At 37.7% G+C, this 22,864-nt stretch overlaps 2 protein-coding genes across 2 annotated transcripts; one reads left to right on the top strand and one right to left on the bottom strand.

Moving 5' to 3' along the window:
- Positions 1-9,832: 9,832 nt before the first annotated feature.
- On the bottom strand, positions 9,833-12,630 carry LOC120415124 (FACT complex subunit Ssrp1). Its single transcript, XM_039576547.2, has 4 exons — positions 12,399-12,630; positions 12,177-12,340; positions 10,225-12,109; positions 9,833-10,169 (listed from the first exon to the last, which is right to left on the bottom strand). The coding sequence occupies exons 1-4, from the start codon at positions 12,450-12,452 to the stop codon at positions 10,086-10,088; spliced, it is 2,187 nt and encodes a 728-aa protein (XP_039432481.1). The 5' UTR covers positions 12,453-12,630; the 3' UTR covers positions 9,833-10,085.
- A 6,024-nt stretch (positions 12,631-18,654) lies between these two features.
- Positions 18,655-20,303, top strand: LOC120415120 (multiple inositol polyphosphate phosphatase 1). Its single transcript, XM_039576539.2, has 2 exons — positions 18,655-19,928; positions 19,988-20,303. Exons 1-2 carry the CDS (start codon positions 18,790-18,792, stop codon positions 20,175-20,177), a joined length of 1,329 nt encoding a protein of 442 aa, XP_039432473.1. The 5' UTR covers positions 18,655-18,789; the 3' UTR covers positions 20,178-20,303.
- The last annotated feature ends 2,561 nt before the right edge of the window (positions 20,304-22,864 follow it).

Below are 22,864 nucleotides of genomic sequence, written 5' to 3'. Positions count from 1 at the left end.
ATTAATATGAAAAAATGTGCATCAAAATTACTTTTTTTTATTGTTTTTTTTTTTTTTTGTTAACAGTGGTTTTTGAAACGTTTTCTCTGATTTTTTCGGAAATAAATGTGTTTAAATGTCTGTAATTCTTTTATTCATTATATCTATCATAAGACCTCCACCATGCATCAAAACATCAAATATCGGTTAAATTTGGTATGAAAATAACAGTTTGCCCTCGAGTTTGCCTATATTGGACCCGGGTCCACAATCGGATTATGGACCCGGGTTCACTATCGAGAAATTAAAAGTGAGAGTGTGTGCGTGCAACATGGAGTTAAACTTTTCAAAGTGCCATGGCAACCTTCACAGCAACTTCATAGAAAGTTTAACTCCATGTTGCACACACTCTCACTTTTAATTTCTCGATAGGAAAAGGGGGTCCATAACAGGCAAAAAAAACTTTTTCTGCTCAAAAACAAATTACTGATGAAACAAATAGTCAAAATTGTTCAAAAGACTTCAGATTTCATTGTTTTGTACAAAGGATTATGAAAAAGTGCTTAGAATATTGAAAAATTGTGAAAATGTGCATCGGCTCTACTAGGGGGTCCACTAATGGTTAAAATACCCTAAATACAATCATAAAAATTACATGTTTTGAACATTTAAAAAATTTTATTGGTTCATTTAAAATAACACTCATATTGCTTTTTTAAGTTAGTGCTATGCTTTAATGTGCTATTTTGTATGAAAAGGTTTTATTTTGTCTGTTGTACAAGTTATAACCACTTTGAATTTTTTTTTTTCAATTAAAATTATCTGGAAAACTGAAAATTCAATGAAAATTGCATTTTAAAGTTTAAAGTGAAAATAGTTTTCAAGAAGAAAAAAAAACAATGTTTATGTTTAGTTAACTAAATTTATATGCTTTTGATCAAAATACAAATAAATTTCAGGTAAAAATGTTAAAAAGTGAGAATTTTGCCAGAAATTTGGCAAAACTGGTTTTGTTCATAAAATTAAAAGTTTTAACATTTTATATGAGAAAATCATGACATTTTGAGAATATGTATTTAAACTTCCCCCGTCACAAAAAAAAAACGTTACAGTTGACAATCGTCGTTTACCTCACCATGAAGCAACAAACTGCCGACTGGTCCTGATTTCTCCCCTTTCTAACAGCGGTTCGCACCGAGCCGAACAAACAAGTACAGTACTTATGATGAGAACAAAAAAAATGTTGCAAAGGATATCCTTTTTTTTCTCTTGATGCGAGCAAACCATTTGTCCCATAGCCGGGTGGCAACGGTCGTTTTCAGCACGTTTATGCTCTGCTTTGGTTGGGCCTTCTCTGCTGGCTGTGTCCCGGTCGTCGTATGCTGATATTTGGATTTTTGCTTGCATGCGTCCTTTGAGCATAAGAAGCATTCCGCCAAAGCATAAAGGGAACCGAGAAGGTAATCGTTTCCTTTGCCTTGGTTTATACTTCACGGCGATGATGGACTATGCTGTTGGTTAGGAGATTTGAGGCTGCTTCTCTGTAAGGAGAGCCCTTTGCATGAAAATGTAAAGGCCCAAGCTAAATCGCTTCTAGTGAGGACTTGCTATGGGTGATTTTATGAGGAGGGTTTGTCGAAAGAAACAAATTGAAGAAAGTTAAAGATGAATTCGCAGAAGGAAAGAAATTTTACTCTGTGGGATGTTTAAATTTGGTTCAGTTTTACGTGGGAAAGACGAGATGAGAGAATATTACTTAAAATATTGTTAATTTTGACTTAAATTTAGTCGCAGAACTCGAATTTGATGTTTAAAGCAAGGTAATAAAAAAATACGAAAACTATTTTTTTCATGATTCGATTATCCGAAATCCCATACAAACCTTCGGATAATCGAACTTTGGATAATCGAAACTTTGGCTAATCGAGGCTCGGATAATCAAGTCTGGACTGTATATAGATAGATTTCACAGTTTTAAAAAGTCTTTAAAAAATGGGTTTTATCTCAAAATTTATTTTTCTTAAAAGAGCACTCGACTAGGGAATCATCCATAAACCACGTGGACACTTTTTTGAAGTCTCTTTTTTTGAATGAAGCGTGGGTTATCGCTAAACCCCCCTCCCCCCTAAGGTGTCCCACTTGGTTTATGGATGGTCCCCAGCAAAACCTTAACTAAAAAAAATGCACTGCAAGAGCATGAGCATGAGCATGAGCATGAGAGACCACCCATGGTTGTCCTTCTCCGTTGCTGAACAGGACCGTAATATCCTATCAATACAACCGACCATACGCTTGAACGATCTAATGGTGTTTCCCTTATCAACAGCATGTATGAATGCGCTGAAAAGATAAAACATCAAGATCATTAAAACTAGATCTGGAGCAAATAGGTAACAGTCATTGGCCACCAACGGCGCCCGCCATGTCAGTTTGTAGATCTCGGGGGATTGGGACGGGAATGTTAGTTAGCACAGGTTGCTACAAAGGGTGGGTTCTATACGATATCCACACCCCCACGTGTGCCGGAAAACTACTTCTACTTGGGATATTGTTAGTGGGTAAGGGTAATGGCCAGGATTCAACATAGAGGATGATGATGCGACCCAATAATCAATAAATTTTGTTTAATGGTGTGATGTATTATGCATTCTCAAGGCAAACAGTCGGAGTATGCGGATGAGACTATTCCCGGTTATTTGGTGTTGAGTTTAGCATAAATGATTCAATCTTAGACAGCCGGCTGTGGAAAGATAAAACCAACTAAAATGCGAAAACGCGAAACCGCCCGGACCGAAATACACACACAATCGGGAGGAAAACAAAGACGGAAACGGCAACGAAAATCCGGCGTGTTGACCGCGACCCGCACCGTTCAAATTCTCCAAAGCAACTGTCAACATCGCGAAATCGTCCGGGTCGAAATACACACACAATCGGGGGGACAACAAAGACGGAAACGGCAACGAAAATCCGGCGTGTTTACCGCGACGCGCAACATTCAAGTTCTCCAAAGCAACTCCTAAAAAAAAAAAAAAAAATGCACTGCAAGAGCGTACGAACTAATCTTAGTTGAGAGTATGTCCAATCCTTGTGTATATAGCGGTTTTAAAAATAAAAATGTTGAAAAAATAGGTTTTTTTGAGGTTTTTGTTCATTTCTATATGACAGACTTGATTTTTCAGCCTCGAAAATATTTTAACCTCGTCCAATTTCCTATAAGTTTGCAAATGATTTTTTTTTTAATAACATCTTAGGCTATTTCCTCGAAAATATTGAACGAAAAAAAATCGTGGCATCACCTTCAAATTTAATTCATAGACATAAAAATAAAAAATCTCATGGAAGTGGTTTGTATTTTTCATAAAGTGTATTTTTTTTTTTCAGAAAGCCCATACAATTTCCTACAATTTTGTCTTTTGTAAAATGGCTTATATAGGCCTAGGATAACATGTCTACAAAAAAAAGAAAAAAAAAAAAAAAAAAAAAAAAAAAAAAAAAAAAAAAAAAAAAAAAAAAAACAAAAAAAAAAAAAAAGTAACATGTCTACAACGTTTCATAGAAATCGGAGAGGGTCGAGTACAAAAGTACCAGAAAAAACTGGATTTGAGCTGGAATTGCTCTCCTTCAATTTATCCCACTTCAAATCAATAAGCTGTTGAAAACAAATCCAGTTAGTTAATTAGTCAATGCGTGGCTAATCCTTATCTCAGCTCAGGATAACCCGGTCACGACGTTCTCGCAGGATTCTTACAGAATTCTAGCAGAGCGAAAATATTCTTACTAGAACGCTGCCATCATCCTGCTAGATTTTCTCAACAATTCTTTGAGAATTCTAGCTCAAATGCAATAACCGGTTCTAGCAGGAGCCGGCGAAATTAACGGTTATGTGAGAATCCTGCTAGAATGCTGTTAGAACTATTCTGACAGACCATTCTGTTAGAATTCTGTGAGAATTTTGCTAGAATTAAATGGCAAGCATTTCGGCTAGAATCCTGCTAGAATTTTACTAGAATAGAATGGATAGAATTTTTTTGGGTGAAATTAGCAAATAAAACCAATTAAAAATGTCTTTATTAAAACTAATCACATCTTACAACACGTTTTCATGCACACACTTTTTCACTTAACCACTTTTAAATTCACGTGTTCTGGAGGGATGAATAGGGTTGAAGCGAACGCTGTCAGCATATTTTTTCATACGCTGTCAGCATCTTGCATGTGTTGGCGTTGATGGAATCGGAATCAAAATCCGTTGCTGTGCTCCCCGGCTTCGTTTCGGGAACAATCCGAGCTCCCATCGGAAGAATTCGTCTCGATATGATTCCTGTGGATATGAAAGGAGAATGTTATTTATTTTGGATTGATTCAAGCTACCCCAGTTCAAATTAGGTACTTACCTAAATTTAGCGGCGCAGAAAAGTAATGCATTTCCATCAACGGCAGAAAAAGTGAACTTGTTTGAACAAGTTCAATGACAAGATGGTAATGGCGGCAACCACATTCGCCACAAAGCGGTTTGGCGAAAATGACATCATTTTCGACAAATTTTGCTCTGTCAGAATTTTCTCACAAAATTCTAACACGATTCTTACAGGTTTTGCTCTGTGAGAAATTCTAGCAAAATTCTAACAAAAATCTGGCAGGCCTGCTAGAATCATTCTAGCAAGATTCTAACAGAACAACTTCTGCTAGAAATTTCCGTGACCGGGTTGGTGAACACTCGTGGTGAACATCATCTCATTCTATTGCTGGCATATCAGCACATTTACGTTCAATTACGGCTTATACAAATCTGTAGTTTTTTTTAAAAAAGGTCCAATAAATCAAATTTTCAGTTTTTGCTTTTTGGGTGTTGTTTAATACCCCTGACTCAAGGCGTTTTCAAAAACACCCTAAAAGCAAAAAATGGAAATTTGGTTTATTGGACCATTTCAAAAAAAAAAAAAAAGCTTTAGAAATCTTTTTCAGCTGCAATCGAGTGATGAATAACTCAAAGCAAATTTCTGTCGAAAGCTTTACAAAATCAGTTGTTTAAATAGTGAAAATCAGCAAATTTCAGCGAGTGTTTAACCCAAGGGGTAGGACAGTGAGTCATTTTGAGAAATCTTGAATAGAATTGAGTAACATTGAGCCACTCAGAATTTCTCAATCTTAATGTATGTTCACAACCGACGTAACAAATTTTGACACTGACATTTGAAAGCGAGACAACTGACGTTGATAAATAATGCAAAACAAAATCAACTTGAAGCTGAAAAACCCCAACGAAACAGAAAGATATTGAAAATTCCGTTAGATTCGGCGGATGCAAAGGCCGATTCATTGGGAAGGATGGTTCCGGAAGCAATCCTGAACAGTTTTGGGCGACGGCCAGTAGAATGGTAGAATAATTCAGGCAGTTCCTTGTACTTTTTTTTTGATTCCGTGTCCGTGGAGGAAAGGAATTTTAGTGTCCAAGTTGGCACAAAAACAAATCTAACTATTTTCAGGTTCCAGCGATAGGACGTCAACCTGGACAAAACCCACAGGCCGCTTAAACTACCCCCGGAAGGCAATTTGATTTATAGAAGATTTATAGAAAATGACGCCATCAACAATCGGAACGTGGTCAAACCCCGGTCCAGCAAACATCTCCGATCGACATGGACATACACTCAAACCCCGATGGTTTGACACCTACTGTTGTCAAACTAACGGGGTCACTTTTTAGTTTGACACCCATTTTACACGGAGTTCACACACACTACCAAACGTTTGTTTTGATAGTGTGCGTGAGCGCCGTGTAAAAAGTGACAGTTCGTCACTTTTTAGTTTGACTTTGACCAACCAACGGGGTACAAACTAAAAAAGTGTCAAACGAAAAAGTGACCAACCACCGGGGGTTGAGTGTACTTTGATCTTGCGAAACAAAGGTGTACAATACGACACGGTAGCCAGGATTACGGTTGCCGATGTGATCGTCGATTTTGTGGACGTGGAATCGATGAGAAATTTCGTGCGCGGTACGAAGCATTTTATCCCGTTTCGACCAACCTGAAATCAACGATTCCTTGAACGGGATACGTTCGTAATAATTTGTTGCAGGTGATACGCGTAAAGTTTGGATTTATGGCGATGACTCCACCTCAAGAAGTGCTGAAAGCTCTGCTGGCCGGAATCTACCCAGCACAAACCGCTCCTTGAACGCGCCGAGGTCATCACCGGAAGTAATGATAGCATTAATTATGGCCAGACGAACGGGAAGGAAAAATAATATGAAAGAAAAACGAGGCCAAGTCAAAAAGTGCCTCGTGGCAATGACCGGAAAGGTCCTGATCGACATTAAGACCGCAAAAAGGAATTTTTCGCGACCAAGCGAATCGAATCCTCAACAGAAATAACTGGAAACGGGCTGACACGATGGACTGCCGGCCGGCCAAGCGGAAGGATAAATATCTAGACGCGAGAAATGATCTACTAGATTTTCTGGCCATCTTCGGTCGGACCCCCAGCAGAACAGATGGCATTCCGAGTGTACGGTGAGGTGGATCTAAGCTTCAAAGCCAAAAAGAAATGGTAGACAATACGGAACAATCCGGCCAAACGTAGTGAAAACAATGCAAATTTCTGCCCATTTCTAAAATTTACCAATTTTTCTCCCCTAAACAGAGGGGTCTTGAAAAACTGGACTGGCTGTCAGGTGGCCCGATCGGTGCTGGCCACGATCGGATCGAGGAGGGCGATGATGGTGCGGATTAGATTTTGTGGAACCGGTTTCCGAAAGGAAGGCCATTACGAACACCTTCCCGAGAACGACTACAAAAAGCTGAGCCAAGAGGACATTTGACGATGACTCAATCCAGCAATGACCGTTCTTCTGCAGCTTTACCCAAACATCAACCTCCACTAGCAAAATCATTCATCAATAAAGTTTTGTTCAGTTTCTTTTTTTTCATCCCACTATTCCCCTCCGACTTAGGCCACTTACTGGCAGAATGTTTGATACTATAAGCAGCCCGTGTCAGGTTCTGGCCACCATGATAAGAACGCGAACGACATAAGAAAACAGCTCCTTGACTCATCCAGGCGGGTGAGGACCCCTTTCAAAATGATTGCCACTTCGATATCCGGAAGCACGGCATCCGCCGCGGAACAACCGCCATATTCGAGTCGTAGTAAGGGGATCCCGAGGGTCTTCCTCGTCCGCCCATTCTGATGGGATTCCAAAAATGGTGCTAGGTCACTTTGGCACGACGAGGTCAGCAGCTTGACGGAACGGTCGAACGGTGACATTCAAAGAGCGTGAAGCTTGGCTAGGCCAGCAAACCAAAAACCACTTCGTTGTAAATGATCACGTGCGGCAACGGAGAAATCTTCCACCTTCCGCATCACAATCCGGAACATTTTTTTCGCAGCAAAAACCAAATCGAAAAAAAAATGCGACAGCCTCTTGGGATGAAATAATTTTTTTGCAATCACGCTGATCTGTCAAAACATCTATCCACAAATTCCGTAACCTGGCTTCCAATAGAGCTTTATGACGTTTCGCGTACACACACTAGCGCACCATTTGATTTTGCTGTCCGGACAAAATTTAACCTCAATCTTTTTCGTGTACGTACACGCAATACATGCGCACGTAGATTACTCTATTACTCAGGAGAAAAATTGAGTAACATTGAGTAAGATTGAGTAACTTTGAGAAATTGAGTCACTCAGTTTCTCTCTGTCCTACCCCTTGGTTTAACCTGCTTAACATATATCTAGAGTTTTCTTTTTTTTCTGAAAAGTACTCTAGATAGGGGAAATATACCCTTTATAATCAAACACCTATTTTCGTCATATGGAGAGTTTGATGCTCGATTAAAGCTCCAAAAATACTTTTCAGGCTATAAACTTACCAGCAGCAGCACCGTCTCGAGTAAGCACGCAAATTTATGCCACTTACTGGCCAAAAAGATCAAATTTAATGCTCTTTTGATCTCGGTTTTCTCTCAAAAAGAATCAACTTTTCCTTAGCATGCTATGAAAGCTTGATGAACACCGCGACGCCATATGTTAGACAGCTACCACGTGGTTGAAATATTTGCAAAAAAAAAAAAAAAAATGCAAATTTGCTATGCAAAGATTTTGAATTCGACTAAATAATATCAGGATTACTCGAAATGTTCATTTTCTAGTTAAAAGAAGGTTTGCAATTAAATATTCCAGCTGTTTCTCACCCACGTGGTAGCTGTCTAACATATGGCGTCGCGGTGTTCATCAAGCTTTCATAGCATGCTAAGGAAAATTTGATGCTTTTTGAGAGAAAACCGTTGATTCCGGAGACATCGGATTGTTTGCCGATGCGCCAGGTCTAGGGACAACGAATCCATATGCTCTCTTCGGGAAAAGTGTTCTCCAGACCATTCCCCATAGGCCTGACCATACCAGAAGTTGGCGCGTGATTTTCCCAGACCTGTACTGCCCATGATCGCATAAATGTCCCATATGCATTTTCATCACTTTTGAGTTATTGATGCAGTTTGGTTCAAAATCGTGTGCTCTTTCGAAAGAGCCCATAACATCCAGTACTTTGCTTATAGGACCTTTTCAAAACAATCTCTAGATTTGTAGACAACAACACGCTTGAAATTGTGATTTTATTGATTTTTTCATGAAAAACCCTTCAGAGGGTCCACTATAGGAAAGGGGTCCACTAATGGATAACGTACCCTATGTTCCATCAATACAGTCCAGACTCGATTATCCGAAGGCCTCGGAAATATTTCACTTTGGATAATCGAATCCCGACAAATGTGCTGTCTGCATTTTGCGTGTAAAACCAAAATTATCAAAAATCTGGTCTCAAAATACAGATTTTTAGTTATTTCAATAATATTTTTATGTATAGACAGCTCCAAAAATTGTGTTATCATTTTATTTACAAAATAACGTTTAAATTTATTTTTTACACGCGAAAAAAAAGTTGGAACGATGTTTTAAAAATTACAGATTTGATCAAATTAAGTTCTTTAAATTTCTAGAATCATCTCGATATCCTAAAAATCACTGGAAAGAAGAATAATCATCTTGATTGGTTGAGTTATGCCCGAGAATCATTGAGTTGAAGTTACCGTTCCAACTTTGCCTTGGGCGTTGTAATGTTAAGAAGCCTCCATTTGTAAACCACGTGAACTTTTTTTCTTACTTCAGACACCTCCCCTTGTGGACAATTGTTTCTAGAGTGTACACGTGGCACCTTATCCGGAATTCTTAAAAAAAAAACAAAATTATAAAAAATCCAAGATATTAAAATCCAAAAATTCAAAAATGGATAAAAAGTTCAGATTGTTTCAAAATTTTAAATAAAAAAAAAACAAAACTTATGAATTTTAATAATTTGCTAATTCTTGAAATTCTTTAATGTTGTAAAATTTATAATTGAAATTAAAATATTTGATTTTCGTTGAATTTTTGAAATTGCTTAAATGTTATAATTGCAAAAAATCTAAAGTTCTTGAGGTTTATAAATATTCTTCAATTTTTTAAAATTTGTGTGATTTATTTTTTAAAAATTTGTAAATTTTTAGAATCTATAAATTCTAAATTTCAGTTTTAATATGTAATTTTGATTTTTCTAAGATATTTAAGCTTTGAACACATATCGAGATTTTCACGATTGTCAGTCGTAGTTTGTCGATGGAAGATCTAGAAATTAGGATCGAATGATCTCAAAATACTATGACAAAATATATGAATTGTCTTCAATTATTTTTTTAGCAGGATTGAGTTTACTCTTCGGAGATGGTTCGGGTTGTATATTTAATTTGTAAAACAATAGTCAAAAGGGACATTTTCGGATCAATCAGCACACCAAACCAAAGCCGATAGCGAAATTTGTACAAATAAGTCTGTTAATGTTCATAAATCTTATCCGCTAGCGTAAAACATCATAAAACAATGACGACGTTCCTCCTAATACTAAAATGTTTCTTTTTTTCTTTTCCATTTCGGCATGTTTGCCAATCGCAACCGCGCTTGTTTTAAACCAGCATCGAATGTTCTTTTTTATTGAGTGTTGTAGGTATTTGTGAATGTGTGAAAACGAGTAGTTGTTGGTTACCTTAATCGCGTAAAGATTCGATCTAATCACTGCCCTCGTCCTCTTCCTCTTCTTCCTCTTCCTCCGACTCGCTGGCCGATGCTTCCGACTCGGACTTTTTGGACTTCTGTGAAAAGTTATGGTTAAAAATATGTTAGATGGGTAATTTGCGCGATTCTTACCTTCTTATCGTCCTTCTTCTTCTCGCTGTCCGAGCCCGATTCCGCCTTCTTCGCCTTCTTGGAGTCCTTCTTGTCGCCGTCCTCGCCATCGTCGCTGCTCGAGTCGTCGCCGGAGATGTACTCCTTGCTCTTGAAGCCGCTGCCCTTCATGGCGGCGCCCGTCGAGACGGTCTTCTTCGGTGATCCCTCCGATTTGCGCTTCTTGCCGCTAGCCTTGCCGCCTTCGTCGCCACTTCCGCCACCACCGGCGGCCTTGTACTCCTTCATAGCTTCCACGTACTCCTCCTTGGCCTTGGCCGCCTTGCCCTCCCACTCGCTCTTGTCCTTGAGCTCCTTCCACATCTCGCCGCCCTTCTTGGCGATCTCGGTCACGGAAATGCCGGGGTTTTCCTTCTTGATGCGCTCGCGGGTCGCGTTCAGCCACATCATGAAGGCCGTCGACGGACGCTTCGGTCCACCGGATTTGGACTTTTTGGGCTTCTTTTCTTTACGTTCTTTGCGCTCCTTTTTCTTCTCTTTCTTTTCCTTCTTTTTCTCCTTGAGTTTTTTCTTGGCCTCGTCGTCGGATCCGCCACCGCCGCCGCCTTCAGAGTCCTCTTCCGAGCTGGACTCGACGTTCGAATCGAACTCTTCGGCCACGTCCGACTCGGCCTGGTTCGGGTTGAAGTCTTCGTCCGTAGATTCCTCCGAATCGTCGTCGTCGTCTCCGTCGTCATCGCGCTCCTTGGCTTCGGCCTTGACCCGCGCAAGGTACGCGTCCGGTTCGTTTTCGTTGTCCGAGTCGGCAAAGTCCTCCTTGTACGCGTTCTTGCCGTCCTTGCCGGTGTTCTTGACGTGCAGCTTCTTGGACGAGATGAAGTCAAACAGCTTGCCGTACTCCTCCTTCTCGATGCTGCTGAACGTGTAGATCGTGCCGGTCTTGAGCTCGATCTCAAAGTCGAAGCTGCGCGTCGATCCACCGCTGCGGGCAAAGTTGACCGAGGCGATCTCCTCGAACCGGATGTGAACAGGCGGTTTGTGCACGTAGATGAAGCCTCGCTCGAGGGGGTAGATGTAACCGGCGGCGGCCTTGTACGAGCATCCGACGGCGGGTGTTCCCGAGTGGCCAATGAACGTTCCCGGTCCGGTCAGCTTGCGGTTGTTGATCACCTTCATGATCTTGCCGAGCACCTCGTAAACCGGCCCCGACAGCTCCTTCGTCAGCTTGTCCTCGTACTTTTCCTTCAGCTCCTCCTCCGTGAACGGCAGCTCGATGTTCGTCTCCTCGTCCATCTGGAACAGCGTCACCAGGAAGTGATAGCGCGTCTGGCCCTGCTTGATCGGCGGATCCAGCGAAATGACAAAGAACATCTGCCGGTTGTCCTTATGCGGCAGCAGGAACAGTCGCAGCACCGACGAGGTCGGAATCTTGAAGTCGTACGTCTTTCCGTGCAGCTGGAAGAAGCTCTGGAACACCTTGATGTCGTACCGACCGCGGGGCGTCAGGCAGTGGATCTCGCGGAAGATCGCGATCGCGTCACCGGACGCGGAAATGACCGAGGCCTGCTTCATGACCTGCTCCTGGAACGCCTCGACCGGGTCGGTGTCGGCGGACTCCGAGATCGGAATGTGGAACCGCATCTCCATCAGGCTGACCGGGGCGTCGTCGTTACGGTGGAACTCGACCGTCACCTCGTTCTTGCCGGTGTTGCACTGCGACACGTGGTTCAGCGGGATTTCGAAGCTGGTCTTGTTCTCGACATCGAACGACAGCACGCTGCCCTTGAAGTGGACCGTGCCCCAGTTCCAGCCACGCATCGACAGCTCCTTCTCCAGCATGTCCAGCTTGTAGTTCTTCTTGGCGAAGCTGGCAATCTTCTGCTCGTCACCAGTAAAACCCATGAATCTAGAAGTCAACAATAGTTAAGTACACCACCATGACTATGACCTATCATGACCATTCACGTAATTACCTGTGCAGCGTTCCGTTCTTCAGGAAAACGCGCAGCCCGAAACTGCCCACACAGCGCTGGTAGTTTAGCAGCTCGATGTCGGACGCGTTAATCTGCTCAACCCTTCCGGTTTTCTCATTCTTGAACACGATCGCCGTGTCCGTCATCTTGAGCTTGCCGGGACACTGAAATCGACAAACAGGTTAACATTGTCCACCCGAAATTCCGAAACCGTCAACTCACCAACGCCCCGCGCACTTCCGAGCTGATCGAGCCATATTCCAGGAAATCTGCCATTCTCGGCGAACAACAGCAGACTCACTTGCCGTTCTTGCAGGGGGAACGCGAAAAGGAACCTCACTTTTAAGGGGGAAATACGCCGTCGGAATGGAGAATCTGCCGTCTGCGGTTTTTTTTCTTGTTTCGCGCAAATGCTGAAGTTTGAAGCGCATCGGCTCGCAGCGGCAGAGGTTATGTTGTGACAGATGGACACACCAACACAGGCGCGGAGCAAGCTTTTTGGTTTGCAAGCTGTGGCCCCGGTGGAAAAGAAATGGCACGGAGGGAAAATAATAAACTTAAAAATTGCAAAAATTATAAAAATGCTAGTACAAATGTGTCAAACTTTGGAAAAAATAATTTCAAATTGCTAAAAAAAACCTACCACAACTTTTAAAGTTTTTGCTTTCTGCTAGACTTTATATATTTTAAAAATGTTAAAAACAGAATCTGGAGTTTTTTTTGAAAAGGTCCAATAAACCAAATTTTCAGTTTTTGCTTTTTTGGTGTTTTTTAATATCCCTGACTCAAGGCGGTTTCAAAAACACCCAAAAAGCAAAAACTAAAAATTTGGTTTATTGGACCTTTTCAAAAAAAAAAACTCCAGAGATCAACATAAAAATAATTGTTTCTAAAACCCAAAAACATAAAGAATTTAAAAAATCAAAAATCTATCGAAGCGAACTCTTTGTCAAAATTTACTGCAGGTAATCGAATCAAGATTTTTTAAATTTTGACTAAATTTTAATCTTTTACCTAAACTAAAAATCCAAGTATTCTTATTTTCATTTATTTGAAAAGACAGTATTTAAGAATTTAATAATTTAGGAATTGAGGAACTTAACGATTTAAGAAATTAGGAATTTGAGAATTTAAGAATTTAAGAATTTAAGAATTTAAGAATTTAAGAATTTAAGAATTTAAGAATTTAAGAATTTAAGAATTTAAGAATTTAAGAATTTAAGAATTTAAGAATTTAAGAATTTAAGAATTTAAGAATTTAAGAATTTAAGAATTTAAGAATTTAAGAATTTAAGAATTTAAGAATTTAAGAATTTAAGAATTTAAGAATTTAAGAATTTAAGAATTTAAGAATTTAAGAATTTAAGAATTTAAGAATTTAAGAATTTAAGAATTTAAGAATTTAAGAATTTAAGAATTTAAGAATTTAAGAATTTAAGAATTTAAGAATTTAAGAATTTAAAAATTTAAGAATTTAAGAATTTAAGAATTTAAGAATTTAAGAATTTAAGAATTTAAGAATTTAAGAATTTAAGAATTTAAGAATTTAAGAATTTAAGAATTTAAGAATTTAAGAATTTAAGAATTTAAGAATTTAAGAATTTAAGAATTTAAGAATTTAAGAATTTAAGAATTTAGGAATTTAAGAATTTAAGAATTTAAGAATTTAAGAATTTAAGAATTTGTAACGTTCATGTATTTAAAGCGTTTGTTTTTTGTAATTGTAATGTTTATTTGTGACGAGAGCCTGTTAGTTTACAACTTTTTATCAGGTTAAGGAGTTAACTTCTAACTTTTTTCGTATAAGGCTTTCTAGTCAGAAATTTACCAACACATTCAAAGTATGTTTACATGACAGCTGGACGTTTGTTTGCATCAGGTTTCCTATCTCTTTCTAGCAAAAGTTTTTTGTCAGGCGACTTCTAGCTGGTTTTTTGACTGACTGCCCGATATGTCAGCCAACATACTTCGCAGGGCTGTGACAGCTACAGCTCGATCATTGTTTGCATCAGGACACTGTGACGAGGAGTTCGTCATTTTTGAGTTAAATTATATTTTTTTCACTGGGCCTAGAAAGCCTTATTGTTTGTTTTTTAATTTTGTCATTAATTTTTTTTTTTTGAATTTTTTTTTTTTTTTTAATTTTAAAATCAGGTTTTATGTTTGCTTTTTTGCGTTTGAGTTTTAATCGGTTTTATATAATTCTTTTTATTTCAGCATCTTTTAGAAAGCTTCAATCTTTTGATTTTTCATCAAAGAATCTCGAGCGCACCTTTTTTTTTCACTGGGCCGAAAGCTTTTCAACGAGATTTTGTAGCTTTGGTCAACGATGTCAACAGGGATGCCAGATACACAGATTTGTCTGTGTTTCACAGACTTTTGAGCTTGTGCCAGACATTTTTTGAGGTACACAGACTTTTAAAAAACTTCATTGAATTAATATTTTGTAATCTTTTTCGTCGAAACTTATTTCGTTAGACTTCAAATGCTTAAAAACGCGATTTCTGATCGATTTCAATGACTGTGAATTGGGTCCTAAAATGAAGCTTAGATTGCTGATATTATTGTTCACAGCGATAAAGCTTATTTTTCTGAGTACAATGACCCTTTGTACGACCATAAAGAGCTTAAAATGGATTTTTAAATCAATTTTGAAAAATTAACCTCGCGGTCCTTCTTGACAGAAAAGCTCCTACTTGACAGGTCGTTCCAAGGGGACCATAGTTGATCCATCGAAAAAATGTTGTCTTGTCAAAAAAAAATTTTGCATTAAAATGAAAAAAAGTGATCAGAAATGGTTTTTAATCGTGTTTTTTACCGTTGTACATAAAAATTGGCATAGGGCTTTAGTACCCAATTGATATATTTGAATTTTAGACAAATGCACAGACATACACAGACTTTTTTACAGACATTTCAAAAAACCAAGTGGCATCCCTGGATGTCAAGTCAAGAGCTTTTAGTTCAAAGTTTTATTTTCGTCCAAGTAACCGGTTCGCGCTGAAATTTTGAAATTCGCGTCAAATTTTGTGTGAAATTCGTAGTTTTTGAAATTTTGGTGTGAAACTGTTTTAGTGAACTGGTGAACTGGAATATTTAGAGAAACTTTCAACACATCAGGGCTGAATGGACTCACCGGTGAGTAAACGGAAAAAATCCGCATTTCCAATCATTTGATGTCGAAATACCCCCAAGAACTCAAGTTCCGGTCGGCGTTATTCCGGCCACTCGTCGGATGCATCCTACGACGAACGGTACAAAACGGCCGTAGCGGCTTATCAAAATTACCTGGAAGGATTACAGTTGGTCTTGTCCGAAAATGGTTCGATGCTTTCTTTGCACACTGAATCAACTGGCTAACAAAATGTCCAACATTTCAGAACTCAAAATGCAAAAAGTCCTCAACCGTCACTCGGTGCCACTTTGGTTCCAGGAACTTTCCAACGAACAGGTCCAGGCTGCGGACGCCTTTCTCGAAGCGCTCCGGGACGATCGGGACGAGGGAACGCACTACCGGTGTCGCTCGCTAATCCGTTCGCTGGGCGTTTATCCCCTGTGTCCGGCTTGGGTTTTAAAGGAAGCGGTGCAGATGTCCAGCGGCAGTGACATTTCCTTTTTATGGTTCCTACTCGGGTTGCACTACTCGAAGAATGCCACCAGTGATTACTCTATCAACGAACGATTGATAATGTCTGCGATTTGCCATCTGGACATGATGACCACACTCCGTGGCTTGGAGGAGGTTCTGCCTCCTCGAGCTCAGGAAAAATCCTCTCCTGAAAGTTCGCTTAGTTCATCCTCCCACGACTGGCATCGAAACGTCGATCATTGTTCGCCCTACCTGGCACCACTCCGCGTTCCGGATCCCCGTCCGAAAAACTGGACCGGAGTACGCAATTTCCACCCGGAAGCAGCCTTTTCCCTCTCTCGGTACGCCCCGTACCAGGATCCACACTTCATCATTCCGAACGAAGCGTCCCGATGGTTTGCCAAGCGAACCGCCGGCAACCAGACGACCTCGTTTGATGAAGCGGTCCAAACGGAGGAGGCGGAGAACCCGGCTCCGGAGGTTTGCGATAGTGCGGAACAGATCGTGAGGGAACTGCTGAACGATCAGCTGGGGTTGATGGTGCGAAAGGAAGATGAGAGGGCGGATCTATGCCGGAAGCACCGGGATATGGAGAAAAGACGGCGGAAGTTGCTCGGGTTGATCACGAAGCGGTCGGAGAAGAGGTGAGATTTGTGGGCGTTCGGGTGGCATTGTGCATTTTTTTGAATTAAAATTAAAAAAAAACCAAAACGCTTAACAATTTGAAAATCTAAAAGTCATAAAAATTTTAAAATCTAAAAGTCATAAAAATTTTAAAATCTTAAAATATAGAAAAATAAAATCTAAAGATCTAAAAGTATAGTACAAAAAATTAAAAATACAAAAATCTAAAAATATAGAAATCTAAAAATTTCAAAATCTAAAAAAAATTAAATTAAAGAAATCTAGAAATCTAAGAATATCAAAACTCTAAAAATCATAAAAATTAGAAAATCTAAAATATTAAAAAGAAATATAATCTAAAGATCTAAAAGTACAGAAAAAAATTAAAAATCTAAAACTCTAAAATCTAAAAATATAGAAATCTAAAAATTTTAAAATTAAATAATTTTAAAATGAATTTTTTTTTTTAATCTAAGAATATCTAATAATCTAAAAAACCTTAAAATCTTAAAGTTTTAAAATCTGAAAACCTAAAATTCCAAAAATCAAAAAATTTAAAAATCTAAAAATCTAAAGATCTAAATATCAAAAAATCCAAAAATCTAAAAATCCAGAAATCTAAAAATCCAGAAATCTAAAAATCCAAAGATCTAAAAATCTAAAGATCTAATAATCTAAAAATATAAAAATATAAAAATATAAAAATCTAAAAATCTAAAAATCTAAAAATCTAAAAATATAAAAATATAAAAATCGAAAGATCTAAAAATCTAAAAATCTGAAAATTTAAAAATCTAAAAATCTAAAAATCTAAGAGTCTAAAAATCTAAAAATTTAAAAATTGAAAAATCTGCAAGCTCTAAAATATAAAAATTTAAAAACCTAAAAATCCAGAAATCCAGAATTCTAGAAATCTAGAAAACTAGAAATCTACAAATCTTAAAATCTTTAAAACTTTTGAATTCTAAAAAATTGAAAAATTTAAAAATCCAAAATCTAAAAAAATATAAATCTAAAAATCTTGAAAACTTAAATATCATAAATAAACATATTTAAAATCTAAATATCTAAAAATTTAATAATGTCAAGATCAAAAAATCTTAGAATTTTAAGATCTAAAAAATTCTCGAATGAAGATATAATCTACTTTTTTTTCGCCAAAATAAAAATAAAAAAAAATACTTTTCGATACTAGGGCTTAAAAGTTCTACTTTTCAACATTCAAATGGATGCTATACCTGAAGTTGAACTTTCCAGCACTTGAATTTAAAAATACTACTTTTAATATCATTTTGATGATCGTTGCAAAACTTGATTTTTTCAGCACTCAAAATATTTACCCAATTAGGTTAACGTCGTTAGATAAATACACGGTTCGTTCTGATTTTTCTTTTTGCCACTTGTTGCATAATAGTAGTTTATGCAACAAGTTGCAAAAAGAGGATTTTTTCAGCACGAGTTGTACATTTATCCAACGAGGTTCACCGAGTTGGATAACTACGAAGAGTGCTGAAAAATCAAGTTTTGCAACGAGTTCCATACAACATTTTTTTGCAAATCCGAAAAACAACCATTGAGTGAAATTTTAAGTCGAATTTTCATGTATTTTGTCAATAAATCGTTTAAATAATTTTTTTTTTTGAAAAGTTCTGCTTTTCGAAACAAGTGCTGAAAAGTTCAACTTTTCAGCACCCATTTCAGTGCGTGAAACTACTTACTTTTCCTGTCATTCTTGAACGACGAAATAGACTACTTTTCTGTACCAAAAATAACAGAATCGAATAGCAACACTTTTCAAAATAAATGCTGAAAAGATCTACTTTTCAGCACTGAAATGGGTACTGAAAAGTTGAACTTTTCAGCACTTGTTTCGAAAAGTAACACTTTTCAACATTTTTTTGATTTAAACGATTTATTGACAAACTACATGAAAATTCGACTTAAAATTTCACTCAATGGGTGTTTTTCGGATTTGCAAAAAATGTTGTATGGAACTCGTTGCAAAACTTGATTTTTTCAGCACACTTCGTATTTATCCAACTCGGTGAACCCCTTTGGATAAATGTACGACTCGTGCTGAAAAAATCCTCTTTTTGCAATTTGTTGCATAAACTACTTTTTACCCAGTTGTTGCGTTTCCAACTCACTCAACGATTTTAGTAGTATGAAGTGACATCTAGTGGCAACTAGCTAAACTAGATGGAGGAAAATGAATGAATCGGAACCAACGCACACTACGATCCCAGTTTTATGAATGAGTGGTAGTCGTGTCACCTCCCCGAAAGAGGAAAGGTGTTTTGTTTTGGTAAACATTGTCCACCTTGCCCGCGCGGTTATCAGCAAGGACACTAAAATCCCGTCGCTTTATATCCGTAATGTTGCCGGCAGTTCCATGACAAAATGTGCGCGTACCGTGTCGTGATCGTATGGTGTTGCACCCTGCTGCTAACGGTTGGGGCCCAATCCTGCGCGGAGGAACACTGGGAGGTGGTGCATCGCCGGTTGGGCACGAAAACGCCCTATCGGCATGTGTTCCGCGAGGTGGACCGCAATCCGGTCGAGCTGGAAGGATGTCGTGTGACGAAGACGTGGGGTCTGTTCCGGCATGGGACGCGCAATCCCAAGACCGAGGTGATCGATGCGATGCACCGGGACTTGGTGGAGATCCGGAACGAGATTCTGCAGCACAAGCGGTTGTGTCGGCGGGAGTTGGAGCTGTTTAGGGCGTGGACGCCGGCGCGGTTGGACCCGGATTCTGACGAGAAGTTGTTGGTGGGCGAGGGAGCTGACGAGTTGAGGGAGATTGGGCGCAGGTTTAGAGTGCGGTATGGACGGGCGTTGCCGGAACGGTACAACCGCAAGGATTTCTACTTTAAGTTTACCAAAACGGAACGAGCTGAGTATAGCGCAAGGAATTTTAGCTTGGGGTTGTTTGGAGTGGAGGAGCACATTGAGTTTCCGGAAGCGCTGGCAAAGGATCCGGTGCTGCGGTTCTACAAGCTGTGCGAACGCTGGCGGTTGGACATCAAGCACAATCCGGAAGCTTCGCATGAGGTTAACTTGTGGTACAAGAGCAAAATCATGAAACAGCAGATCAAGCATGTCTCGAAGAAGATCGGAACCTACCTCGATGCGGACAGCATCTACTTGATATATCAGACTTGCGCGTTTGAGACCGCTTGGACCAAGCGACACGTGTCGCCGTGGTGTCTGCTGCTGGACCGGTACACCTTCGAGGCGCTGGTATTCGGTGAAGATCTGGAGTACTACTGGATCGATGGGTACGGGCACGAGTTGACGTACGCTCAGGCATGCAACGCGTTCAAAGATCTTTTCGAAAGGTTCGACAACGAGGATGGGACGAAGGAAGCGTTCACGTTCTACTTTACGCACTCGGGAACTTTGCTGAAGGCGATGGCCTTTTTGGGGCTGTACAGAGATGATTTCCCTTTGACTCATCGGGACTTTGAGCGGAAACGGCAGTGGAGGGTCAGCGAAATCGATGCGTTTGCGACGAATTTGGTCTTTACCAAGCTGGAGTAAGTTGAAAAATTTCTACAAAGTTGCTAGATTTAACAATTTCAACATTTTTTTTAAGGTGCTCCAACGCAACGAAGGTGCTGCTGACGCACCAGGAACGACCGGTGCCGATTCCCGGATGTTCTCAGCCGGGACAGACGCTGTGCAGCTACGAGGACTTTCGGCAGTTGTTTAGGGAACGAATTGAGAGCTGTGCATTTGAGGGCATGTGCGCACCGCGGGACGTGCCTAAGAGGGAAGAATTGTGACTATATGAACGTGGGTTTTAAAATTGATGATCGTAATTTAACGTTAACGAATATACATAAACGAAATTAGAGAAGCTTTTTACAAATACGAATAAAAAGATCAGTTGCTTATTTTATGTGGCTTTATATTGTGTGTAATTTATTTCGTGTGAAACATTCGTGATGATCTTGATCAATAGAATCTTTTTGCAAACTTGCAGACTGATATTGTAGAAATTATAAAAATCGACATCGTCGCGGTGATTGTTGCACTCGATCGTTATTTCCCAACTCACGATAGAGATTTCTGGATCTCGATCTTTGAAAAATCAATTAATCAAAACAATCAAAAAACATTAACATAAAAAAAGAATTGAAATTAAACAAAATAAAAAGAATAAAAAAATTCAACTGATTCTCAAACTAAAAATAAATTTAACAAATTTAACAAATTTTAGCAAATTTAACAAATTTTAGCAAATTTAACAAATTTTAGCAAATTTAACAAATTTTAGCAAATTTAATAAATTTTAGCAAATTTAACAAATTTTAGCAAATTTATTGAGGTTTTGCAGCGCGACTGTGTTTCAAATGTAGGTGGCGCCAAAATGAGGTTACTTGCCAAAAATCGCATTTCTTTCTGCTGGATTGAAGAACAAAATCGCTTATTTCTCATGATTCCCTGCATCAATCTTAATGAAACTGGTTGCAAAAGACGAGAAAATTTTTTTGCTTTAAAATAATGAACATCATTTTTGGGGCGCGCAAAAATTTATGACCTTTTTCTTTAAAAAACATGTTTTGGAACACGAAAAAATAAGTTTCCCCGTTTGAATCAATGAAATAAACAGTTATACAGTTGATAACAGATGTGTTAACGTATATTCAACAATTTTTATTGATTTTTGACAGACTGTCTTGCCAAATACTCCAAATTACTACCTTTTTCTAAATTTACAGTTTTCTCATAGAAAAAATCAAACAAATATTGGAAAGTTGTACACCAAATTGTTGGAAATAATTTTTCTCATTCGAATCCGGCATAAGTTTCATAAAAATGTTGATTGTGAAGGAAAAAACACATTTTTTCAAAAAATCATAGGTTTACGCTATTTGTTCATAGGTGGCGACATGTGTCTTTTAGCTTTGCTGCAAATTCTCTATCAAATTTTAGCAAATTTAACAAATTTTAGAGAGAATTTGCAGCAAAGCTAAAAGACACATGTCGCCACCTATGAACAAACAGCGTAAACCTATGATTTTTTGAAAAATTGTGTTTTTTTCCTTCATAATCAACATTTTTATAAAACTTATGCCGGATTCAGATGAGAAAAAATATTTCCAGCAATTTGGTGTACATTTTTCCAATAGAGGACTTGCAGCAAAGCTAAAAGACACATGTTGCCACCTATGAACAAATAGCTTAAACCTATGATTTTTTGAAAACATGTGATTTTTCCTCCATAATCAACATTTTTACAAAACTTATGCCGGATTCGGATGAGAAAAATTATTTCCAACAATGTGGTGTACAACTTTCCAAAATTTGTTTGATTTTTCTATGAGAAAACTGTAAATTTAGAAAAAGATAGTAATTTGGACTACTTAGCAAGAAAGTCTGTCAAAAATCAATAAAAATTGTTGAATATACGTTAACACATCTGTTAACAACTATATAACTGTTTATTTCATAGAAATATACGGGGAAACTATTTTTTTCGTGTTCCAAAACATGTTTTTTAAAGAAAAAGGTTTGTGACCTCGCGCCCAAATATTGATGTTCATTATTTTAAAGCAAACAATTTTTCTCGTCTTTTGCAACCAGTTTCATTAAGATTGATGCAGAGAATCATGAGAAATAAGCGATTTTGTTCTTCAATCCAGCAGAAAGGAATACGATTTTTTGCAAGTAACCTCATTTTGGCGCCACCTACATTTGAAACACAGTAGCGCTGCAAAACCTCAAGCAAATCTAACCAATTTTAGCAAATTTAACAAATTTTAGCAAATTCAACAAACTTTATCAAATTTAACAAATTTTAGCTAATTTTACGAATTTAACAAATATAACAAATTTTAGCAAATTTTACGAATTTAACAAATATAACAAATTTTAGCAAATTTTAATTTAACAAATTTTAGCAAATTTTAATTTAACATATTTTAGCAAATTTTAATTTAACAAATTTTAGCAAATTTTAATTTAACAAATTTTAGCAAATTCAACAAATTTTAGCAAATTTAACAAATTTTAGAAAATTCAACAAATTTAACAAATTTAACAAATTTTAGCAAATTTAACAAATTTTAGCAAATTTAAAAAATTTTAGCAAATTTTTTTTTTTTTAGCGAATTTAACAAATTTTAGCAAATTTAACAAATTTTAACAAATTTAATAAATTTAACAAATTTAACAAATTTAACAAATTTAACAAATTTAACAAATTTAACAAATTTAACAAATTTAACAAATTTAACAAATTTAACAAATTTAACAAATTTAACAAATTTAACAAATTTAACAAATTTAACAAATTTAACAAATTTAACAAATTTAACAAATTTAACAAATTTAACAAATTTAACAAATTTAACAAATTTAACAAATTTAACAAATTTAACAAATTTAACAAATTTAACAAATTTAACAAATTTAACAAATTTAACAAATTTAACAAATTTAACTAATTTAACAAATTTAACAAATT

Source organism: Culex pipiens, chromosome 2 (genome assembly GCF_016801865.2).
Source record: "Culex pipiens pallens isolate TS chromosome 2, TS_CPP_V2, whole genome shotgun sequence".
Lineage (NCBI taxonomy): Eukaryota > Metazoa > Arthropoda > Insecta > Diptera > Culicidae > Culex > Culex pipiens.
Note: the sequence above shows the minus strand (reverse complement) of the source record. Positions and strands in the feature narration are given on the sequence as shown.